This window comes from Zonotrichia leucophrys, chromosome 1 (assembly GCF_028769735.1).
Source record: "Zonotrichia leucophrys gambelii isolate GWCS_2022_RI chromosome 1, RI_Zleu_2.0, whole genome shotgun sequence".
Lineage (NCBI taxonomy): Eukaryota > Metazoa > Chordata > Aves > Passeriformes > Passerellidae > Zonotrichia > Zonotrichia leucophrys.
This window is the reverse complement of record NC_088169.1, coordinates 96,293,946-96,314,524: the sequence shown is the minus strand read 5'-3', so window position 1 is coordinate 96,314,524 and position 20,579 is coordinate 96,293,946. Positions and strand designations below refer to the sequence as shown.

The 20,579-nt window shown below is 45.3% G+C and overlaps 1 protein-coding gene and 1 gene segment (V, D, J or C); one reads left to right on the top strand and one right to left on the bottom strand.

The window, feature by feature from the left end:
- The window catches only part of LOC135453341 (T cell receptor beta constant 2-like), a 33,025-nt gene continuing 12,446 nt past the window's right edge, over positions 1 to 20,579 (top strand). The window contains 2 exon segments of the C gene segment in view: positions 1 to 76; positions 491 to 790. Of these exon segments, the coding sequence occupies positions 34 to 76; positions 491 to 790 (343 nt within the window).
- On the bottom strand, positions 5,251 to 8,391 carry LOC135453350 (trypsin-like). The gene is made up of 5 exons (XM_064724318.1): positions 8,344 to 8,391; positions 7,468 to 7,636; positions 6,617 to 6,870; positions 5,872 to 6,008; positions 5,251 to 5,476 (listed from the first exon to the last, which is right to left on the bottom strand). The coding sequence occupies exons 1-5, from the start codon at positions 8,381 to 8,383 to the stop codon at positions 5,327 to 5,329; spliced, it is 750 nt and encodes a 249-aa protein (XP_064580388.1). The 5' UTR covers positions 8,384 to 8,391; the 3' UTR covers positions 5,251 to 5,326.

Below are 20,579 nucleotides of genomic sequence, written 5' to 3'. Positions count from 1 at the left end.
GCAGCTTGCTGACAGGGCAGGGGCCCTCCTGCCATGGTTCCCTGCTGTTTCTTTGTGGCCATGCTGGCCCCTCTGGGTAAGTGAACTCAACCCAGCCCTGAGCACCTCCACTCATCCCACTGCTGCTCTCCCAGCTGTGCAGCCCCTTCCTGGCACTGCTTCATCCTGCAGAGCTTTCTGCATGGAGAATCAGCAGGGAATGTGGGGGCAATGGGAATGCCTGAATCTTCTGCAATGGCCATCTATTTGTCATTCTTTGTGCAGCCTGTAGATGGTTCCTGGTTTTGGACACAAACAGCCCAGGAATACACCTTGCCTTTTGAGGAGAGATTGGAAATTCACCTGCTGATCTGAAGAGCTGTGCCATGCATGGAACTGCTCCCTTGGCTGCCCAAACCCTTCTCACCACTTCCATACCAACTCACAGTGCCTAGTTGATTTTCCTCTCAGTTTTTACCTCTTCCTCACTGCTCCTACTTTTCCTTTCCAGTGTTAGCCCTGGAACAGTCTCCAGACATGGTGATCAAAGAAGGCGAATCCGTGAATCTGGAATGCACTGAGAAGAAATCCTCTAACATAGCTATGTACTGGTTCATGCTGCCTTCAGAGAAGAATTCCAGTCTGACCCAGCTGGTTTATGCATATGAAGGTGCCAATGCAGTGGTGGAGAAAGGTTTTGAGAGCCATTTCAAGAGCAGCAATATAAAAGGAGACAGTATCACCCTCTCAATAGAACATGCCTTTCTCAATGACTCTGGCACATACTACTGTGCTGAGAGTGAACACAGTGGTGAGACTGCTGAGGGAGCTGAGCACAAACCAGTCCCTGCACAAACAGGACCTGCTTTCCATTTGTGGCTGCTGCATGAGGCAGGGTGATCACTTCTTACTCATTTGCTGCTCTGCTTCCTGGCCTTGCCTTCCTTCTCTTCTCAGATGCTGACAGTTTGTTTGTCCATCATTGTCTCCTTGCCACTCCAGGACTCTTATAACATGTAAGTCTTTCTTCAACTACACTTGCTTCTGCCAGCTCTTCTTCTTCTCTCTCCCTCCCTTCCTTTCCCCACGTTCTTCTTTCTGTCATCAATCTGCACTCCACTGTCTTCCTCTTACTTAACTCAAGTCAACCCTGCTCACACTGCTTGCTGTGAAATGGAAGTAGGGCTTGTGTGGGAAGTTCTTGGTGCACCTGTGCATGAAGGCAAGGCCTGTCAGGTGTGGCAGTAGCCAGCACCGTTTGGCAGCTGCCCACATGCTCCTCTGTTGCAGCGCCTTGTCTGTGGTTGTTCTGTGGCCAAGGAACAGGAACAGCAGAGCACAAGCCTGTGCTTGCTCTGATAAAGTGTTCAGTGGATCCCTAAGTCCTTCATGTAGAGTTGTGTCTGGGGCAGGATCCACCTGCCTTCCAGCAGTTTATCCACATAATACCATTCAGCTTTACGAAAAACATTCTAGAGTTCCTATATATGTTCACAAGCTCTGCAGCTAATAGAGATTTCCAAGAGGTTACAGTGTTCTGTTCATCTGTGATTCTGGCGATGGTGTAGAGGGTCTCCTCATGAACATCACTGATAACACAAATTAGGAAGAATTCCTGATAGCCCACAATTCTGCGGAACCCCTCAGATGGTCCTTGACAGATGTGAGGAACGTGCAGAGAGGAGCATCCTGAAAATCAGCAAAGGCAAATGCAGGATTTTAAGTGAGTGGAAAAATAACCTGCTGTACCGGCACAGGCTGACCTGCTGGGGAGCAGCACTTCAGAGAAGGACCTGGGGGTCCTGGTGGACAAGAAGTTCCCCATGGTCCAGCAATGTGTCCTGGTGGCCAAGAAGCCAGAGGTGTGCTGGGATGCATCAGGAAGAGCATTGCCAGCAGGGCAAGGGAGGTGGATCCAGGTTATTCACTGTGAGACCAAGCAGAAGGACAAGAGGCCAAGGGCAGAAAATGATGCACAAGATGTTCCACCTGAATCTAAGGTCAGAGCTTTGCACTGTGATAGACTGTTTCCCTGTAAGAAACTGCCAAAGAAATTGTGGAGTCTATTGGGAGATATCCCAGAACCATCTGGATACAATTGTGTGCCACGTGCTCTGGGATGACTCTGCTTGATCAGGGAATTTGGAGCAGGGACCCCTGAGGTCCCTTCTTAGAGGGTTTGTCCTGGTTTAGAGCAAATTTGGGAGAGAATCCCAAAAGGGGCTCCAGTAGGACAGCAAATTCAATTGTCCCCTACCCCCAACCAGTCCGGTAGAAAATACCTCCTTGGAGAAAAGTGGAAAAACCTGTTTATTATACAATAAAACCTTAACAATATTACAAAATAAAACCCCTTGCTGCTCCAAAAGTGATGACAAACTGAGAAAGTCCTCTCCCAGGGTTGCAGTTCAGCTCACTCAGTCTCTGATCAGCCCCTCAGGCACTGGAAATGCCACGGCCCAGGCCCGGCCCGGTGGGCCCAGGTGTGAGCTGCCGGTGCCCTGCTGGTGTTCAGGCCAGAGCAGCTTTGAACAGCTCCAGAGAAAATGGGAAAAAACCCACTGGCCAGGGAACTTCTCTGCCTCAGCTAGCTGAACTAACTAAAGACAAAAAAGACCTCGGTCCCACAGACAACACAGTCCAGAGCAGGAATGTGGAGGAGGGACAGCAGTGCCTAGAAAATAAAAACTGTGCACTTCTCCTCTCCCACCTTCACTCTCTGCAACAAGACTTAAAGGGGCAAAACTTATTATTCAGCATAACAGAATGAGAAGATTGGGGATAAAAGCATCATATAGTCAACACAGGACACTGGCCCATCCCATGATTCTGTCCTTCATGACACACACCCGTGCACAGCACAGGCCTGCTCAGGGCACTCCAGGTGCTTCCCACCCTGCACATTCCCATGCTAGCCTCCAAGCTTCCCAGAGCCTAAACACAGGGCCCCACACAGCAGCCATGCCTGTTCAACATCACTGACTCCTCAAATCCTGTGTCTTCTGCAAGGCTCCCCATGCACTGCCCTGCCCTCTGCTCACCCCAGGCAACTGGAGACCCTTGGCATGGACACATCAGGCACAGCCTCCTCTCTGCTGGAGTGCTGCTGCTGATGGTGCTGCTGCTGGTGCTGGCAGGATTTGGGGTTCCTACAAAGCAGCCCAATATCTTTGCTTTTTTCTGCAACTTCTGTAGAGGAATCTGGGGTCTTCCCTGAATCTCTTCTAGGCAGCCTGGGGAAATGAATGCAATGGGACACACTCAGAGCTGCAGCAGAGGATTTGGGAGGAGCTGCAGGCATTGCTGCTCTCCTCTGCTGACAGGACACAGGGGAACATCTTCACTGCAAAGCCCTTCAGAGCCCTGGGCACTGGCATCACTCCATGTCCTGTATGGGCCAGCCTCACCCTGCTGTGCACACAGCCCAGCACGGATGGGCAGAGGCTGTGCCAGAGCTCTGTGCCCAAACTCAGGGCACACAAACTACGAGTGTCCCTTCCTGCCTACAGGGATTTCCCACAGCCTTGGGCAGGTGAGCCAGGCTGGGTGGACACAGAGAGCAGAGGACATGGTTTTCTCCAGCTTTGTCCATTTGTGTCCTGGTGCTCTTTTCCAGACTGCTGCGATAAAGAGGCAAGGATTATAGCTGCTGTTCTCTGGCACAGAGAAGGTCAGGGTGTATCAGCACATCCTGTGGGGAACACCCTTCTCCTCAGAAATCTCTCTGAGAAAATCGCTTCCAGAGTAACAGGACTAGGAACAACCATTTAGCTGTGCAGATACAGCATGCCCTACTCAATGACACAGGCACATATTTCTGTGCTGAACAAGATCCACAGTGAGTCAAAGGCTGGTGAAGCACAGCACAAACCTTTCCATGCAAACAGGGATCTGCCACCAGCACGCACTGAGCCCTCTGCTTGAGAGAGCCCTGTTTTCTTAGCTGGTCTCCAGGTGTTCAGAAAAGACACTGTGTGTCTGTTGGCCATCTGTCTGTATTTAGCATGGTCTATATCTGCTTTTCTGCTCTTTCCTATCTCTGAATCACCTTCTGACTCTGTTTTCTTCTTGTCCTCACTACCTCCACTCATTTCTTTGCCATTCTCAGACTGATTCTCACTTTCTTCCTTCTGCGTCTCTCTGTGTCCCTTTCCTTTCCTTTCTGTTCAGTTACAGCTATTCTTTTCCTATTTTCTATTCCATTCCCCATCCATCTCTCCTTTAAATCTGTCTGGTATGTCAACTTATGGTTTGAAAACCAGGATGTGGAATAGTTCATACAGCCCATTCCTTCTCCAGAATCTCAAAATACTTGGCCCTCTAATCGTTGGCCCTACTGGTCTGAAAGGGAAGGGCACACAGCTGTGCAGCTGGGACCCCATGTTACATCACTAGCTTGGAGCCTGAGCACTGCAATGTAATCCAATCTTCCCAGTATCCCAGGAGTGTAGGCAAAGAGTCCCAGGCAGCAGCAGATACTCATGGCTACAACACTCCCTGACCTTTCCTTCCTGCCCTCCTGCTACTTTCATTTCCTGCCTTCCTTTAAGTGTTCATTCTTAAATGGACTTTTGCCTTTATATCTTCCTTCCTTCTCTCCTGCTCTTTTCGTTACTTTCCTCCCTTTATGGCTCATGTTCTTGCTTCCCTCCCAGCTCTAAATCTTGTCTTTCTGCAGCTTTTCTGCCTTCCTTCCTCACTTGCCTCCTTCCTCTCTCCTGACCTTTTCATCTTGAGATTTGGGACACCACAGCCTGGTTCTGGGACTCTGCAAGCACAAAACACGACGTCCCAATCAGCCTCCTGGCAAGGACCAACTGTTCAACATGGCAGATCCAAATACTCTACTGCAATGCCCTGCCCTCTCCTGGTCTCCTGACCCTCAACATCCTCATCCCTCTTCCATTCCTCAGGCGGGGATATAAGCAGGCCCAAACAAATGATGCCATACTGGAGCTGGTAGTGTTCCAAGAGAAAGAGGATGAATTTCAGAATCACTTCAAGAACTGTTGAAATATTGGCTAATAATTTTCCTGCTCAAAAAGAACAGAAATGGTGATCTCCTTCAGAAACAAGAGCATGTGACTGACTGAGAGAATCCTGATGATGAGTCTGCAAGGTGTTCCAAGACCCTGTCAAATGACAGGCACTACAAATAAGTATTTTCTCCTAACTGGTGTTCACTGCCACTGTGCCCCATATAAGAGCCTTTGGAAGTTTCTGGCAAAATCATGCACAAAGTAGGGGTGTCTGAAAGTTTTTATTAATTTCTCATAATTTTTGCTTGTCCAGACCCAAAAGAACAGAAATGATGAGGAAAAAATACAGGTCATGCCAAACAAGCATCTCAGTTGGAGGCAATGGTGGACTGGATCCAGGAGACGTAGTTGCAAACCTTGGTGTAAACTCCGGGATGGCCTCGCTGGGCACATCCATAACCCCAGGAGACAATGCCCTGGAGCTGTCCATTGCAGACCACGGGACCGCCGGAATCTCCCTGTGCACACAAAGGGTATGGATATTCAGCAAATGGCATCAGCCTGAGCAATGAGCCAGAGATCCCTGAGACCACTGACCCTGGAGGAAGCCCTGCCGGGCGTACTCTGCACAAAGTTCTACCAGGGCTGTTCCTGATTCACACTCTCCACCTGATGCTACCGTGCCTGACTTGAGCTCCAAGGGCACCACAGCTAAGGGTGAGTCAGCTGCCTGCTTTTGCTGGATGCTGTACTTGGCAAACCTTCAGGACATGTGTGCCTGAAGCCTCTGCTGTCATTCAGAAACTCAGATTTACCAGTGCAGTGAGTATAGCTGACTCTGTAATGTGGAGGCCTCTTCAGCTAGGAAAAGGTGGGAGAGAAACGACTGGGTGAGGAGAGGCAGATGAGTTACCTGGCAGGAGTCTTTTCCTCCCTCCACGTATCCGACACACATCATGTTCTTGGTAATTTGCCCAGGGTAGGAATCAGAGCACTGCTGGTCAGTGAGGACAGGAGCCTTCAGGCACTGCAGCTCATCCGGGTAGTTAGCTGCAAAGAAATAGGGAGAGATGATTGCTGGCATTGCTGAGTCCTTTTCAGAGCTCAGGGAAGTTCTCAGCAGAAAAGCAAATGCTGGACACCCTGTTCTAGCAGCCATCCTGCTTTCTGTCCACAGTAAGCACAGCATGGATCCCTTCTGTAGAGATGGAACAAATTCCACCCATGGGCCCACCATTCTACACTGCAGCCACCTTAACTTTTCTGGTACCTGGGAGTTCATCAGTTGGCAAAGGTGGGGCCACTCTTGTGATACATGCACTGGAAGAAACCTGAGCCTCAGGAAAACCATCCTCTCCTCTGGTGCAGGTTCAATGGAATACACACCACTGGCCATGCACATCTCTGATCATGGGTGTGAGAGAACAGGGATCTCTGGTAGGAATTCAAGTTCCACAGTCCCAGACTTCACCCTTACTCTCAGAGAACTGACAACTCTGTTGACATTAACTGTGCAGTCCCTACACTGACGCATCACTCCAAAAAGCTGTCCCACAGCACTTCCCTGTGTTTTAGCCTGTCCTGTTGGGGGTTAGTGGCCAGGTCCTAGAGACTGTCCTAGGCCCCCAGGGGTCTGTAGGCTCCCCCAGAGTACTCACAGCCACTGCTGAGAGTGTTGCCCCAGCCGGAGATCAGGCAGGTGGTGCCGGCGGCCACGCAGCTGGTAGGCAGAGCAATGGCCTGGATAGCTTTGCTGAGCTTGGCTGGGCTGGCCAGCTTGATGAGCATGATGTCGTTGTCCAGGGTGTAGGAGCTGTAGCCAGAGTGCCGGATGACTTTAGCAGAGTTGATAAACTGCTGTGTGGATTCAGTGAGCCCCAGGTTGTGTTTCCCCAGCTGCACTTGGATGCGACTGGAAAACAGAAGGCACAGCGTGTCCTTTACTGCTAGGGGCAGGTTGAGAGAAACCTCCCTGTCACTGAGTGCACTCGCTCCAACACCACTGCCACAGAAGCCTTCTGGAGCAGAGCATCTTTCTTGTCCTGCAGGGAGCCCTGGGAATCCACACTGAGATCTTAACTCACTCCATGCGTGGGTGGTGAATTTCTGCAAGTCTGTAAATACCTGGCAGCAGTTGAATACAGAGCAGCACTAGATACAGATATTCTGGGACAAGGCAAACGGCTCCAGCTGAACCTTGATCCTCTTCCTGTTCTCCAGGAAGAATGCTTTAGCAAGATTCATGTAATTGATAGGAAATCAAAGCCCAGACCTCTCTGCTTGATTATCTCATTGTTATATCAGAAAATGCTCTGCATTCACAGGAATGTTTGCATAAGTGGAAAACCCCTCAGGATGCCTCGGCCTGGCTTCCTGAATGATCCACCCATCCCTTGGCTGTCTCTGATGAGAATGGAGGCACTTACATATTTCTATCTCATAGCTCAGAATGCCTGCTAGAAGTGAACTGGAAGACAGAAAGTTAGAAGGATGTAATTTTTTGACTCACGATTTGTAGCAGTGAGCAGCTGACACGACCCACTGGCTGCTGATGAGGGAACCTCCACAGAAGTGATATCCAGAATTCAGAGACACCTGATAGGGCACAGAGTTCTGTGCACAGGTGTAGCCTCCCACAATCTTGTCATCATCGTCTTCAGCAAAGGTGGGGAAGGCAACTGGAGGACAAGAAGTGCCATGTGTCAACAGCTGGCCTAAGGTAATGTGGCCTGTAATCTGCCCTGTGGCTGCCTGTCTGAAGCCCCTCACTTGCAGGCTCCCCTTCTATGGACACTCAGGGCAGCGCTGGTGGGCAGGTCTAAGGCACATGCATTTGCTTGTGCAAACAAAGACGGGGATCAGACTTACACGGGTGCCTCACGTATCTGCAAGTAAAGCCCTGCTGGCTACTCCCTGAGGGAGCACAGGGACACAGAAATGTTCTGGTTGGATCAGATCATGGGTGTGTCTTTCCCTGAATCCCATCCACTGAGACAGTCAAGTGATGACTGAGGGAAAAAGTAAAAACTACTGTGCAGTGACATCTTCTTGGAGCACCCACCGAGGGTCCAAAATTTTGCAGTTGCTTTAGGACTTCTCGGTCCAGAGCTATTTCCTGTGCACTCCTGAGTCCCGAAGGAGGAGGCAGCCGTTTCTGAAGCTGTGGCCACATCTCCATAGCTGGGTCAGGAACCCCTATGAAGGTGTTCATTCTCCAGCTTGTGGCACAAGGCATTATGAGCAGACAGAAGAGGGAACCTGCAGGGCTCTGACTTGTGCAAGTCAAAACTGACTTGGCTTTCCCACAACAGGCTACCTTGCAGTTTTCATTTAGAAAATCAGCTTCCTATTAAATGGCAGAAATAGAAATAAAAGATATACTCACCAGCCACCCCAATAAAGGCAAGAAGCAGCAGGCACTTCATGGTCTCGATTTGACCTCAAACCCAGACTGGCTGACTGGACGTGGCAGCTGCTAGAAATATGTTTTCGGTGATGGTCTTATCTCTAGTCCAAGGTTTTCTCCAGACAAAAAGTACACAGTGGAAAATTTAAAGGTCCAAATGTGGGAATTAACAGGCATTGGTAGAATGTACAAATGTCATACACGTTAATCATAAACCTCTGCTAAGACAGAGAGCTACTCTAATTTTTCTGTAAGGTAGCCTTCAATCCAAAAATACCTTTTGGCTTTGGAAGACGTGTAGTTGTTTGTCTGTCTCATTCTTATACACAGCACCTGTACAACAGGAATAACAACTCTCAAACCTCTTTCAAATTCCTCTGTGCTGATGGTATCTTTCTTAAAAATGCGTGGTTTTACCCAAAGTTGCATAGTTTAGATAGTAGACACAAAGATACATTGCATTTATTTGGGAAAAAAAGCAAAAAACTCCAGCAAACCCAGTGGTTAACTTTGTTAAATTTATTTTAGCAAATTCCTTTTCTTGAATAACGTCTGTTTGTATCATATGCAATACAGTGTTTTCCTAAATCAAATTCCTCCATTGTAATTTCAAAAGGGAGGATAGAAAAACAATCCTGTGCCCCTCCTCGTTTCCCAAGTCAAATAGGTCAAATGTGGGAATGCTCAGCATCTCCCTTTTCTAATTTCTCTCTCCTAACCTGTAATAAAATGTCTGCCTATGTACTGAACCATGCTTTTCGTCATCTTTGGAATGTTCTACAGACTCATTTTTGCCACATAAGAATTTCAGTACAATTCTGATGTTTATGAGTGTAATGTAGATGTACAATAATGCTGCAAACACAAATAGTGAGATCTTCTGAAATCCCTCTCTGTAGGAGTGGGGATTTCTGTCATGATGCAAAGCTTTCTAAAGCTTAATGCTTTGCTGAATAATCATGTTTATTCTCCAAGCAGCTGCCAACTTCATCATGTTAGCTGCTGAAAGACAAAGGATTCTCTTCCGAGACATTAAAGAGAAGCCATATGTTTGGAAATGCTGGAATAGTTTGAGACACTAAATAAGAATACTCTTCCTCTCCATTTCTTGATTCAATTTTTGTAGACCCTGGAGTACTGCTACACACAGTATCACCATCCAGAGGGAAATTTTCCTTCATGTTGAAGTACAAGTCCAAGGCCTGGGCCTCCTCCAAGGTGGTGCATGAATTCTGTTGGCCTTTAAACTGGTATTAGTGCACAGCTTTCTTATAAGCATGTTGTATCTTGTGAATAAAAGAAGGATTAGAAACTTCCTGCGGGAAAGGAAAATGTTCTAAGGACTAATAGGGTCAAAAACTACCAAAGCTATCCAATCTCATCATATGTAAGTGAAGCAAGAAAAATTTCCATTTTACTCTAGGGTCTCATTTGATCTGTGGATTTCTGGTGTTTTTGTCTGAAACGTGTCATTAGCATAGAAGCAGACCCATATTTTAGAACAGTATTTTTCCTGATCTATAGCTTTCATGTCCTGTAAGGTAACACTTAGGCTACAACTTTTCTTCCTTTCTTGGGGTTTTTTATTCGATTTAATATCCACACAAATTTTACGTTAATTAGCAAGTGAGCATTTGAATCAGAAAGCTTGCCCATACCTGCCTTTACCATAGTACTTTTTACTGTTTTTCTCTGTTACTTATTTAATCCTATCTCATCTTTAACATACAAATTATTCTTAACAGCATGAAGAAGTCCATCATATAGCTCTGGCTGATAATCCCCCATAAGAGCATTGCCATGGCTACCAGAGCCTGGGCTAGGTCTTATAATTCTGGCACCATGCCAGGAGTGGGGAACTGCCTCACGATAGGGATTTACCAGAGGCAGAACCTTTAAATCCACTTGCTCTATGGTGCCAGACACAAGCCATGACAGGGACCGGGCAGAAGAGAAAGGAGGAGGGTCTCTGTCTTGAGGTTGTACAACAAAGCGTTTATTTCAAGTACAGAGACCCCACACGAAGAGCTCTGGGAGTGGCTGTGCAAGGGGTTTTATTGAGATACAACTCAGGGGGTGGATACAAGCAGCTAACCAATAGGGAATCCTCAGGGGAGGACTGAGGGGATTACAGCAAGTGTCTGGGGCCAACTGGAGTAGGAGGGTGGAGAGGATGGCTCACATGGGCCAATGGGGCTTCCAGGAGTAGGGGAATTCCAAAATGGTGTTGCAGTCAGGGATTTGCCCCAGGTTATGGTGGTAGAGAAGGTTCAGGAACAAAAGGGGCTGGGTTGCCTTGACAGGCAGGGAAAGAGCTGGAACAATAGGTGGGGCATGGTATGAGGGACAGCTTTGAGGAAGGGTAGAACCCAGGGGTAAACCAACTCAGGGAGAGCATGGGGGTACAACAGAACAAACCACTTAACAAGGAAAATCAATAAAATTTCGAACTGCAACAAAACATGATCTCTCTGGTTCCATAAGCTACTTGCTTAAATCAGCAAGAGGAGACTCCTGACCTGTTCCTAGGCTACTGCTAAAGCTCACAGCCAAAGGTCTGGATCATAGCTCCTGTGGTTCTTGTGTTTCTAAGTCTTTGATGGCAGGTATCTAGTGAACATACCTCACCCCAGCCCCTCTCATTCTCCTAACAGCCTCTCTGACACCCCTTCTAGAGGCTCCCATAAAGCCCAGAACTCCATGGTGTTCTGCTCATGGGGCAAACTGATGTCTAAGGAAGGCAAATGGCATTTCTGACGCAGGATTCAGAGGTCATCCAGCAAGCAGTCTCAGAGCAGCCTTTCAGGTCTTTCCATGAGAACTGCGGAGGATGAACAAACCCCTTTGAATTACATCTGAAATCAGAACACCCTCTGATGACCCTCCTTTCTTTCTTTTTTTCCTTAGGAGAAGAAATCCCTGTCTGAAACACAAATAAGTCCTTCTTCTCAGTGGTGCTGAACATCTCACAGACCCATTGAAAGGTTTTTTATAGTATCCTTCAAAGAATACACTCAAGGGTGTACATCCATTGCTGCAAAGAAGTTTCTCATTTCATGTAGTAATGCTGCACTAGAAAGCTGGTGGCTCCTGGGGGCACAAGAAGGGGCAGGGATGGTGACTGAAGGGTAGTTGTGTTAGATATTATCAATGGACAAGCAATGGCAGCTGATTTTCTGGAACTCCATGTTCCTAGTTCAAGTATTTTGGTCAGCTGTGTCATCACAGGACTCAGATAAAGCAAATATATTTGTCCAGGCTGATGCAAGATCCTGGGAAAGAGAAACCTGTTGAGACTATGGGCTGACAGAGCCTCCCATGAGCATAAAACATGAAGTTTCTGAGCTTGGTCATTTTGCATCTCAGTCATGGGTTTGATCCCTGTATGAGCCATTCACTGATGAGCTGGAATTGATCCTTGAGGGACCCTTCCACCTCAGAATATTCTGTGACTCCATGATCTCAAAGAGCTTTGTGGTGGAGGAGCAATTGCTCCTCTCTTCCCATGTATCTTCTGCCAGTGAAGTAGTGTTCCTGGACAGGCACCCCTAGGACTTGGAACATCAACTCCTCAGTTGCTGGGGATCAGGGGAGTGTTTGGTGAAGGGCTGTGCATCTTCTAGACTTTGCATCTGAAATCCATATTCAGTGACAGGCTGCTGGCTTATGATGTTCCTGTGCAGAAGTCTTCAAAGTGGGGTGCAAGATGATGCACTGAGGTGTGAGGGGGAAGCATTAGAACTTTAGTGTTACACATGTCTAATCATCAGCTACTAAATGTACATATACTGGGTGTATGTGTTTAAAAATACTTCTCTGATATGGGTGTATATTGAAGAATTTTTGGAGAACACTGTTCTAGTACTGTCAAAAAATATTTCACATGGGGTTTCTTACATTTTGCTATAACATCCAGTGTCCAATAGTGTCCAATTCTGCAGAGCCTTCATGTCCTCTCTGATTTCTTCACTGTCTTGCAGCCATTCTGTTTTTTGTTAAGTTTTGGGGGGGGTGAAGAAGGAAAGTTATAACTTCTTTCAAAGTGCCTGGGGTCAGGAACTAGGAAGGAATTCTGGATGACTGTGGCCAGAGGGAATAAAAAAGTAAGAAAATAGCATGGTACTAGGAAGAAGGGTAGGAAAATCCTAAGATAAGGGGTCGCACATTAAGCCAGATGTGGATATAAAGCCTCCGCCTTTGAGGCTGGAAACAGACTGTGTACCAGTAATCTTCAGCAAATGGCTGGACCAGGAAGGAAGGGCCTTGAAAGGACATAGCAGAGGGGGACATCAAATTTGAAAGTATTTATTTGTGGCCTTCACATTCCCTGAAAAATTCCTTTGCCCAGGATTTTTCTCCTGGGAAGCTGAGAGGCCTCAGAGAAAAGGAAAAACGATTCTTATCTCATTTGCTTCTCCTGTGTTGTGCTCATGTGTGGAATATGTTTGGAGATTGTTTACCCAGAGGTGAGTGCCTGATTGGATTCTGGTGTGAGTTGTTTTAACTCATTGGCCAGTTGGGAACCAAACTGTGTTGGGACTCTGGAAAGAGTAATGAGTTTTCATTATTATCTTTTTAGCATTGAGTAAGTATCTTTTCTGTATTCTTTAGTATAGTGTAGTATAGTATTTTTTAATATAATATTATATTATATAATAAAGTAATAAGTTAGCCTTCTGAGAACACGTAGTTAGATGCATCATTCCTGCCTTCATCGGGGTTCCCTGCAAATACAATATTTATTTAATCCATCTCATGCAGCACATGATCTGCAAGAGAGCTGAAGAACCTTCCCTGGAGGGTCTATGAACCCCAAGCCTATACAAACTGGGCAATTTTAACATCTCTAAACCTACAAGCTGACTCTTTGCTATAAAAATATGGGATGGAGAGTTTAGGACAGACAAAAAAGAAGACAAGGAAGGACTGGGAAAAGTGTAAAGGTGGTGATGTGGAAAGTCAGATGGTCTGAAAAACTTGGGAAGAAGTTTAGGGATGGCAGCCAGCAAGGCTGGCATGGTGAAATAGAATGGATGAGGAGAAGGAACTTTGACCAAATAAGCAGACAAGCTACTTCCATTAGAAATAGAATTTGACTGGACTGTTTGGGGGTGAGAGCTGTAAAGAAAGGAGCAACATGGGTCTGACTGGGCAAGGGATGACAAGCATGAGGAGGAAGGATTCCTCTAAAAATTGTCTGCAAAGAATTGGCCCTGGAGGACCTTCCTGTACTAGTGTAGACTACTGAAAGGGACTGGCCTGAGATGCCTTAAATCCCCTAAAACTACGGAGCCATCTGATGCTCACAGTCACCACTGTCTTGGATGCAATTCTAGTCCAGACTTTAGGAACTAAGACTACATGTAGGTCGGATAATGGGTTTCCAGTGCCTTCCTTGCTTTGCAACAGGCATTTTTCTCTAACATTTGGGAGATGGAAGACCACCTTTGCCTGGTGCTCTTGTTTCATGACATTGGTTTCCAAATCCAGCATAAACCTCTGCTAAGCCAGTACTTGCTGTTACCAGTGTATGTTAAACACTCTTCAGTAGGAATCTTTTCCTTATTCCCTTGGTTCTCTTCCATGTGGGCAGCTTACCTCAGCCCTTTCCTCATTGTCATAACTCTTCCATGGTCTCTTTTACCCTTAAGGAGGAGATCTCATGGTTTTTCACCGAGGCTCACTGTTAGGCTGGGCTGACAGAGGGGAAGCTACCACAGCTCCAGGCTCCCTGGCCCAGCTGGCAGTAAGAATGAGAATGTCTCCCCACTATTTATACCGATAAATACCAAGCATACATACATCTGTACACAGGTGAACACATGGATCAACACAGATGCACCCACAGAACAACACCGATGGCCTAATCCTTTATCCCTTTCTGGCTGGGATTCACAGAGGGAAATCACGGTTCTATACCAGTTCCAGTTCCTAGTTACATCTTGGACCTCTGAGTCCCTTAGAGCTGCAGTCCAGTTGCCATTATGTCCGCACACACACTTCTCACACAGCTTCCTCTCCAAAAAATGTCTGTGACTCTCCTGCTTCCTCTTGTTGCCACCTCTCACTGTTCTTGTCATTAGAGACACACACCTGGAGCCCAGGTCACCTCACTTACCTGCCAGGTAGTCTGGCTTCATGTTCACTAGTGATCACACACTTGCACACCCTTCCTCTCCCCACACAGGGGAACACATGGCCCCTCTAGCCTGTGGCCCTTCTCCAGTGTCTGCTGCTTAAGTTCACCTAGTCTGCTCTCTCCAGCTGCTGCTGCCTGTCGTCTGACTCCAGTTCCTAGCCCATAGATGTCCAGACACAAAACACATGCACATAGAATAGACAGTTCCTCCCTCAGGTAAATACTTAGAAATGGAACTTAGTAAGACAGGGCTTAGTAAGACTGAGCTAAGCCAGTACAAAGCATAGGCAGACAAGCATACTCACAAGCATCTTGCTTACCTGTGAATGGCCCATTTTATAATTGTATTCCTCCACTTTACTGCATCTATTATTCCTGGAGCGCAGTAGTTCAGGGTCTTACTTGGGAAGATTGAACATATCTGCCTTTATCTTGGTACTTTTTTGTTTCCCCTTGTCTCATCTTTAATCTTAAAAGAAAACAGACTGAAAGAATTAGACATTTTGAAGTGAAAAATGAAAGGTCTGTCAATTTAGCTACTCTTCAAAAGGCAGTAACATATTAAGCAATTCCCAAAAGACACACTAGAGGTCCTGAGTTACATCTTCCAGTTGGTTCCTTTCTTTGGAAAGTCTGCGATTATCTTTTGCTTCCTGAGACAAAAAAGCTCATCTGAATAAAATTTCTTCATCCTGGAATGAGTAGTAAATTCTAACATAAGTGATTAAAGAAGAAGGTGTAGCCCAACTGCATTGAAATGTTTTTTTCCTTGTCTCAGAGTTCTTACACAGAACAATCTTAGAATTACTTCCCATAGCCTCCACAATCTGTTTAATTTCCCATCAAGTCTCTGAAACAGTTTCTTCCTCCAGGATTTAAGGTCTGATTACTACTGGGAAAAAAGGCTTTTAACAGGTTTGGCATGAAAGACAATAATCAAACTAAAAATCCTTACTGTCTTCGTGCAAAAGGCATGCATTTTGGGACATTGATCAAAGCAGCAGTGTCCTATGGAACTGTCTCAGCAGGCTCCATGGAAACATCCAAAAGTGTCCCATCCTAGCAGTAAGGTGAAAGGGCAAAATGTCAATAAAATAAAATGAAGAACAAGTAAAATCAAAATAAACCTTCCATAAAAAGAAGAAAAGTCTGTGAGGAGTAAAAGCTAAAAATATGCATCAAAGAATAATCAGTATTGAAACATAAAAGTATATGGAATTATATTAAATTTGTTCAAATTTATTGCTAACTGATCTATTGACTTTGAAAAAAGCATAAAAATTCAAAGAAAAATTTAAAAGTTATGGAAGGTAATTAAAAAGCCAAAAAGGTCCATATCACCTGTAATTTCTTGACAAGTCACTGAAACTGTAATATCTCCAGCACAGAGTTCAACCTCATGGCAGCACTGTTATGGAATAATTTCTCCTGAGAAAACCCAAGAACTGGCCAAACTCCTATTTCTTAGATGCAAAGTGTTCCTGACACTAGAAATCATACAAAACTTTTATACATCATATAAAATGCATTTTCATTCCGGATCGGGAAGAAGCTATAACTACTCAGGCAATTTCTGTCAACTCCCTTAAAAATAAGGATTTAAAAAGTGACACAGGGAACATTCACTGCCAGATTTTTGAGATTTCCACTGCTCTGAATCCTGGAGGATTCAGGAACTAGGCTTCAGGCTCTAAGTACAATATTGTCAGGCTTATAGAAAGAACATGTCTTTTATATAAATGTCTAGATGCCTAGGGAAGATATAAATCTCAATAGAGCATCCGGCAAATATGGGAGAAGGGATAACAACAAAATATGAAGAAAAAGAGAAAGAAGTATCTCAGAGTTTTTGAACGTGCAATATCAGGATTACTGTAGGTCATTGGCAGTAATTATGTGTATTCCATTAAAAGTGCTAGGGAGAAAAGAAGCAATTGCAATAATAATTATGAATCATATATTCAGAAAAGAATGGAGAGTGGCGTAAGTTCTATATATAGAACTGTATATAACAGAATAGAATATATTACATATACAGAATAGGATATCCACTGCCCCTAGGTTTCTGTCTGGCCTCCAACACCCAGACCCTCTCAATCATGGAATGACAGCTCAGCATTCAGCCAGCAATATACTGGTGTGCGAGAAATTCCACATTTGTGTCAGCAGCTCAGAACACTGACTTGTGGAAAAGCTAAAGCAGACCTTGGAGCCACATGAAGATTTAGCTTTGCTTTTACTGGCTCACCAAAGAAAGCATCCCAGCTGGACAGTCCCTTCTCTCTTCCCTGCCCAAACCTACAGACAAATCAGGGCAGAGGGAGGGGCATGGGTCTCTCTTAGCTCTTGTGTAACAGTGAGCAGGAGCACACTGTCCTGGGAGAACTGGAGGGCCATGCTGGCTGTTGTGCTTGCTCTTTTACCTGGTGAGAGACAACAGATCCATCTGCAGCAGGGCTCTCATCCAGGCCATGCAGGGCTACTGTAAGGTAGAGGACCCCTTTGGCCATCATCTGTACTCCTACTCCTCACTCTCTTGTTATCTCCTATTAATGCAGGTGTTGGGGTTACACTCTCCATTGCTCAGTGGCCTGAAAAAATCATTCTGAGACCTGGAGGCTCTTTGACCATCTCCTGCTCCCAGAGTTACAGTAACCTTGCCTATATGTTCTGGTACCAGCAGCCTCCAAGAAATGGCTTGAAGTTAATAGTCAGCAGTACTTCTTGGAGGTATCAGTCTTATGAGGATGGTTACTCTGAGGCCAAGTTTGAAGTAACCAGACAGAATACTGATTACTCTCTGATGACAATCAAGAATGTGACAGCCCAGGATGCAGCCATGTATTTCTGTGCTGCGAGCGGTCACACGGTGTAGCGACAGGGTTGAACACCAAGATAAAATCCCCACCTTCTCTGAGTGAGAGATGGAGTCTTTGAAAAATGTGAGACAGTTAGGAGAGGGGAAGAGGAAGAGCAGAAACAAGACTTCATAGAGGTTGGGGCAATAGACCCAGGATATCTTGAATGGGAGTGAGATAGATCAGTGCAGCAGCCTCTGTCTTTGAAGGCAAAGACAGAAATACAAACCCATAGATCAGCATAGAGAACTGAGGCACAGCTGGTATGGTTAGATAAGGCAGCAGATATTTCTGGTGATTGCTACTCCAGACGCACAGTCATGTCCCAGGGCACTAGTTCTCCACAGATACTCCCACAGCACCGGTAAAATAATACAGAGCTGCCAGAGAATTCAAAGTTCTTCCCCATAGTCATGATCTACACAGAACTGAGGTGCCCAATGAGAAACTGATTGGTGTGTGAGAAGAACTCAGCCCCTGATTATGGACTTAGGAGGATGGGGCCAGTAACAGTGGAGGAAAACATACCCAGGGGACCAGGCATACCTGCCCATTGTGGAAGTCCCTTGGCATCTTTGCGAGCAACAGTGTGCACTGCATCATTTTATTCACCTGCTTCACACACTACTTAATTGCAGGATCCCTTTCTTCCCTGCCACAGGAATGCATACAGTTCTGAGCTGGACCCAGGCATCCCTTCAGGGCAAAACTTCATAGGCAGAGAAAAGAAACCACAAAGAGCTGCTTTTACTTGTGAGAAACAGCTGAAGGCAGAAATTTCCTCCCATTGTGCCTCTGTCTCCATTGCTTGCAGAGCTGAACTTTTGATGAACTATTTGTTCTTGCATGATAGACCTGAAAAGCTGAGGGTAGGGTATTATTAGGGTTCCCTCACCTGCCATTGCCTGTCCATGCTCCTGCTTTTATTGCAAAACCTAGGACTTACCTTTTCTCCAAAGGAAGGCAAAGAGCCCATAAAAGAGCAAAAGTTATTTTTTAAAAAGTGTGGCTATACCCTGTGTATTTTGGATTCTGTTTTTGTGCTGTGGCCCTGACAGTCTGCATACCTACCACTGAGCATGAACCAATTGATTGTTTCATGTGCTCATGTGGAGGGCATGGCATATGAAGCACTTGGCTATCACAGGTAGCAAATGTGCTGCTCCATGATGTGGACAAAGCTGGATATGGGTATGCGGAAGTGACACACACGGTGTGATCACAGCAAGAAAAGGAGTGGGAGGTGGTAAGAATAGCTGGTGAGAGCAAGGAGCAGGAATCAGCTGGGAGCAGGTCCTGTAAAAGATCCTCACACTCCACTTCACCAGCATTGCTGGAAGGCTCCTGCAGTGCCAAGATGGATCACTTAGTTTCATGGCAGCATCCGAGTCTTCTGAGAAACCGCACTACATAAACCTACCTGTGCTCTGAAAGAAAGTGTTGGGGGCTAGGGAAATCCAGATGTGTGACACCCTTGGAGCCAATATTCTCCTGACTTCAAGAACTGCTCAGCAGCAAATGTAACACACCACTTCTTGCTCTCAAGGAGTGCTCCTCTGCTCCTCAGAACACCCTCAGGTCCATGATCTCCTGCCTGTTCATGTCAGGCTACAGACAAACAGCAGGGAAGCACTGGGAAAGTGTTGTTTCTCACATACCAGAGACATACTGAGTTCCTTTTTTCTTCAGCCTCTGATCTTTTTGAAGACATCATCTTTGTAAAACATGTTCACACTGATGCTGTCTGGAATTATTGAATTATTACTGCTGATCCAAATTCCCTGTGAAAGTTTCAGGAAAACTAGTTCATAGTGGAATTATGAAGAAATATAAACACTTTGATGGAGGCTTTGGGGTGATTTTTTTGTATTGGTTTGGTTTTTTTTTTTTGTTGAGTTTTTGGTTGGGTTTTTTTTTGTTTGTTTGTTTTTTGTTTTTTTAAATTCTATTTTAGTAAGTTACCCATTCCTGAAAAGCATGTTACAGTCCTAGCTCAGACGTTTTTCATAAGCACTGCAAACCACATTTTCAGCTCTGGTAATACAACAGAGGAAGGATCCTTTTTACTTCTCACCTCCACAGCACTTTTAGTTTTGAGTGGCAAAGGCAATTTTTAGGCCTTGTGATAACAAACTTATCAGTCACCTTGAACATTCAACAATTTAATGAAATGGCTCTTGAGTGCTCACAGCTGTGCAATTTCCAAGTGGCAATAGCAAACCACAGAGCTCTCTAGGTTTATTGCCATTGTGAATTCTTTGATTACAGTTCCCTCTTCCAGCTCTAAGGGACATTTATCTCCCATGCAGTACTTCTTTGGCCAGCCTGAATTGCATCTGCACAAAAAGCCACTATTCTAAGTTTCTCATGAAACAGCTACTCTCCTTGTCTAATTGCTTGTCCTCAGATTTGTTCAGATCATTAACCAGATTCCTCCTTCAAATGTCTTATCTTTTCAGTGCACAGATAGGCCCTTAAAAAGAAAAATGGAGAAAAAGAGAAAAAAGAGAGAAAGATAGAACCCCAGAAGTATCCCAATTGTTTGCAAGATGCAATATCAGGATTACTGAAGGTCATTGAAATTAAATGTATTTTATAAAAGTACTAGGGAGAAAAGAAGCAGTTGCAATAATAATTTTGAATCTTATATGTTCAGAAAAGAATGGAGAATGGCATAGGTTCTATAAAGAGAGTTGTATAGAATAGAACAGAATGTATTCTGTATATAGAATTGGATATCTGGGATGTATCTGGCAGGCTAGAAACAGAGTGTTCATGAGGTTTATGTTTAACTATGGTTTTTGTTGTGAGAAAAAAATGGCTGGTGGAGATGTCTTGATTTCTGTAAAAGTGAATTACAGCTCCCAGGAACATTAACTAGCAGGGAATGTGCATGCCTGTCTGGAAAACTGAAGAAACTAAGACATGATTAAACACAATTTTTGTGCCTTTGCTATCTTGATCTAACATCCTGCTTCTGACTAACAAAATCCAATCTGTGAAATACTGTGCTCCAGATATTAAGAACAACTCTTCAGAATGAAACAGTACAGGTGTACTTCTGCTGGAAATCCTTCTGCAAAGATGGTCCAAGTTATAGCCACTGATATAAATGGGTCCAAAAAATCATTTACGAATCCACTGATCCTTGGTTTCTGTCTGGCCTCCAACACCCAGACCCTCTCAATCATGGAATGACAGCTCAGCATTCAGCCAGC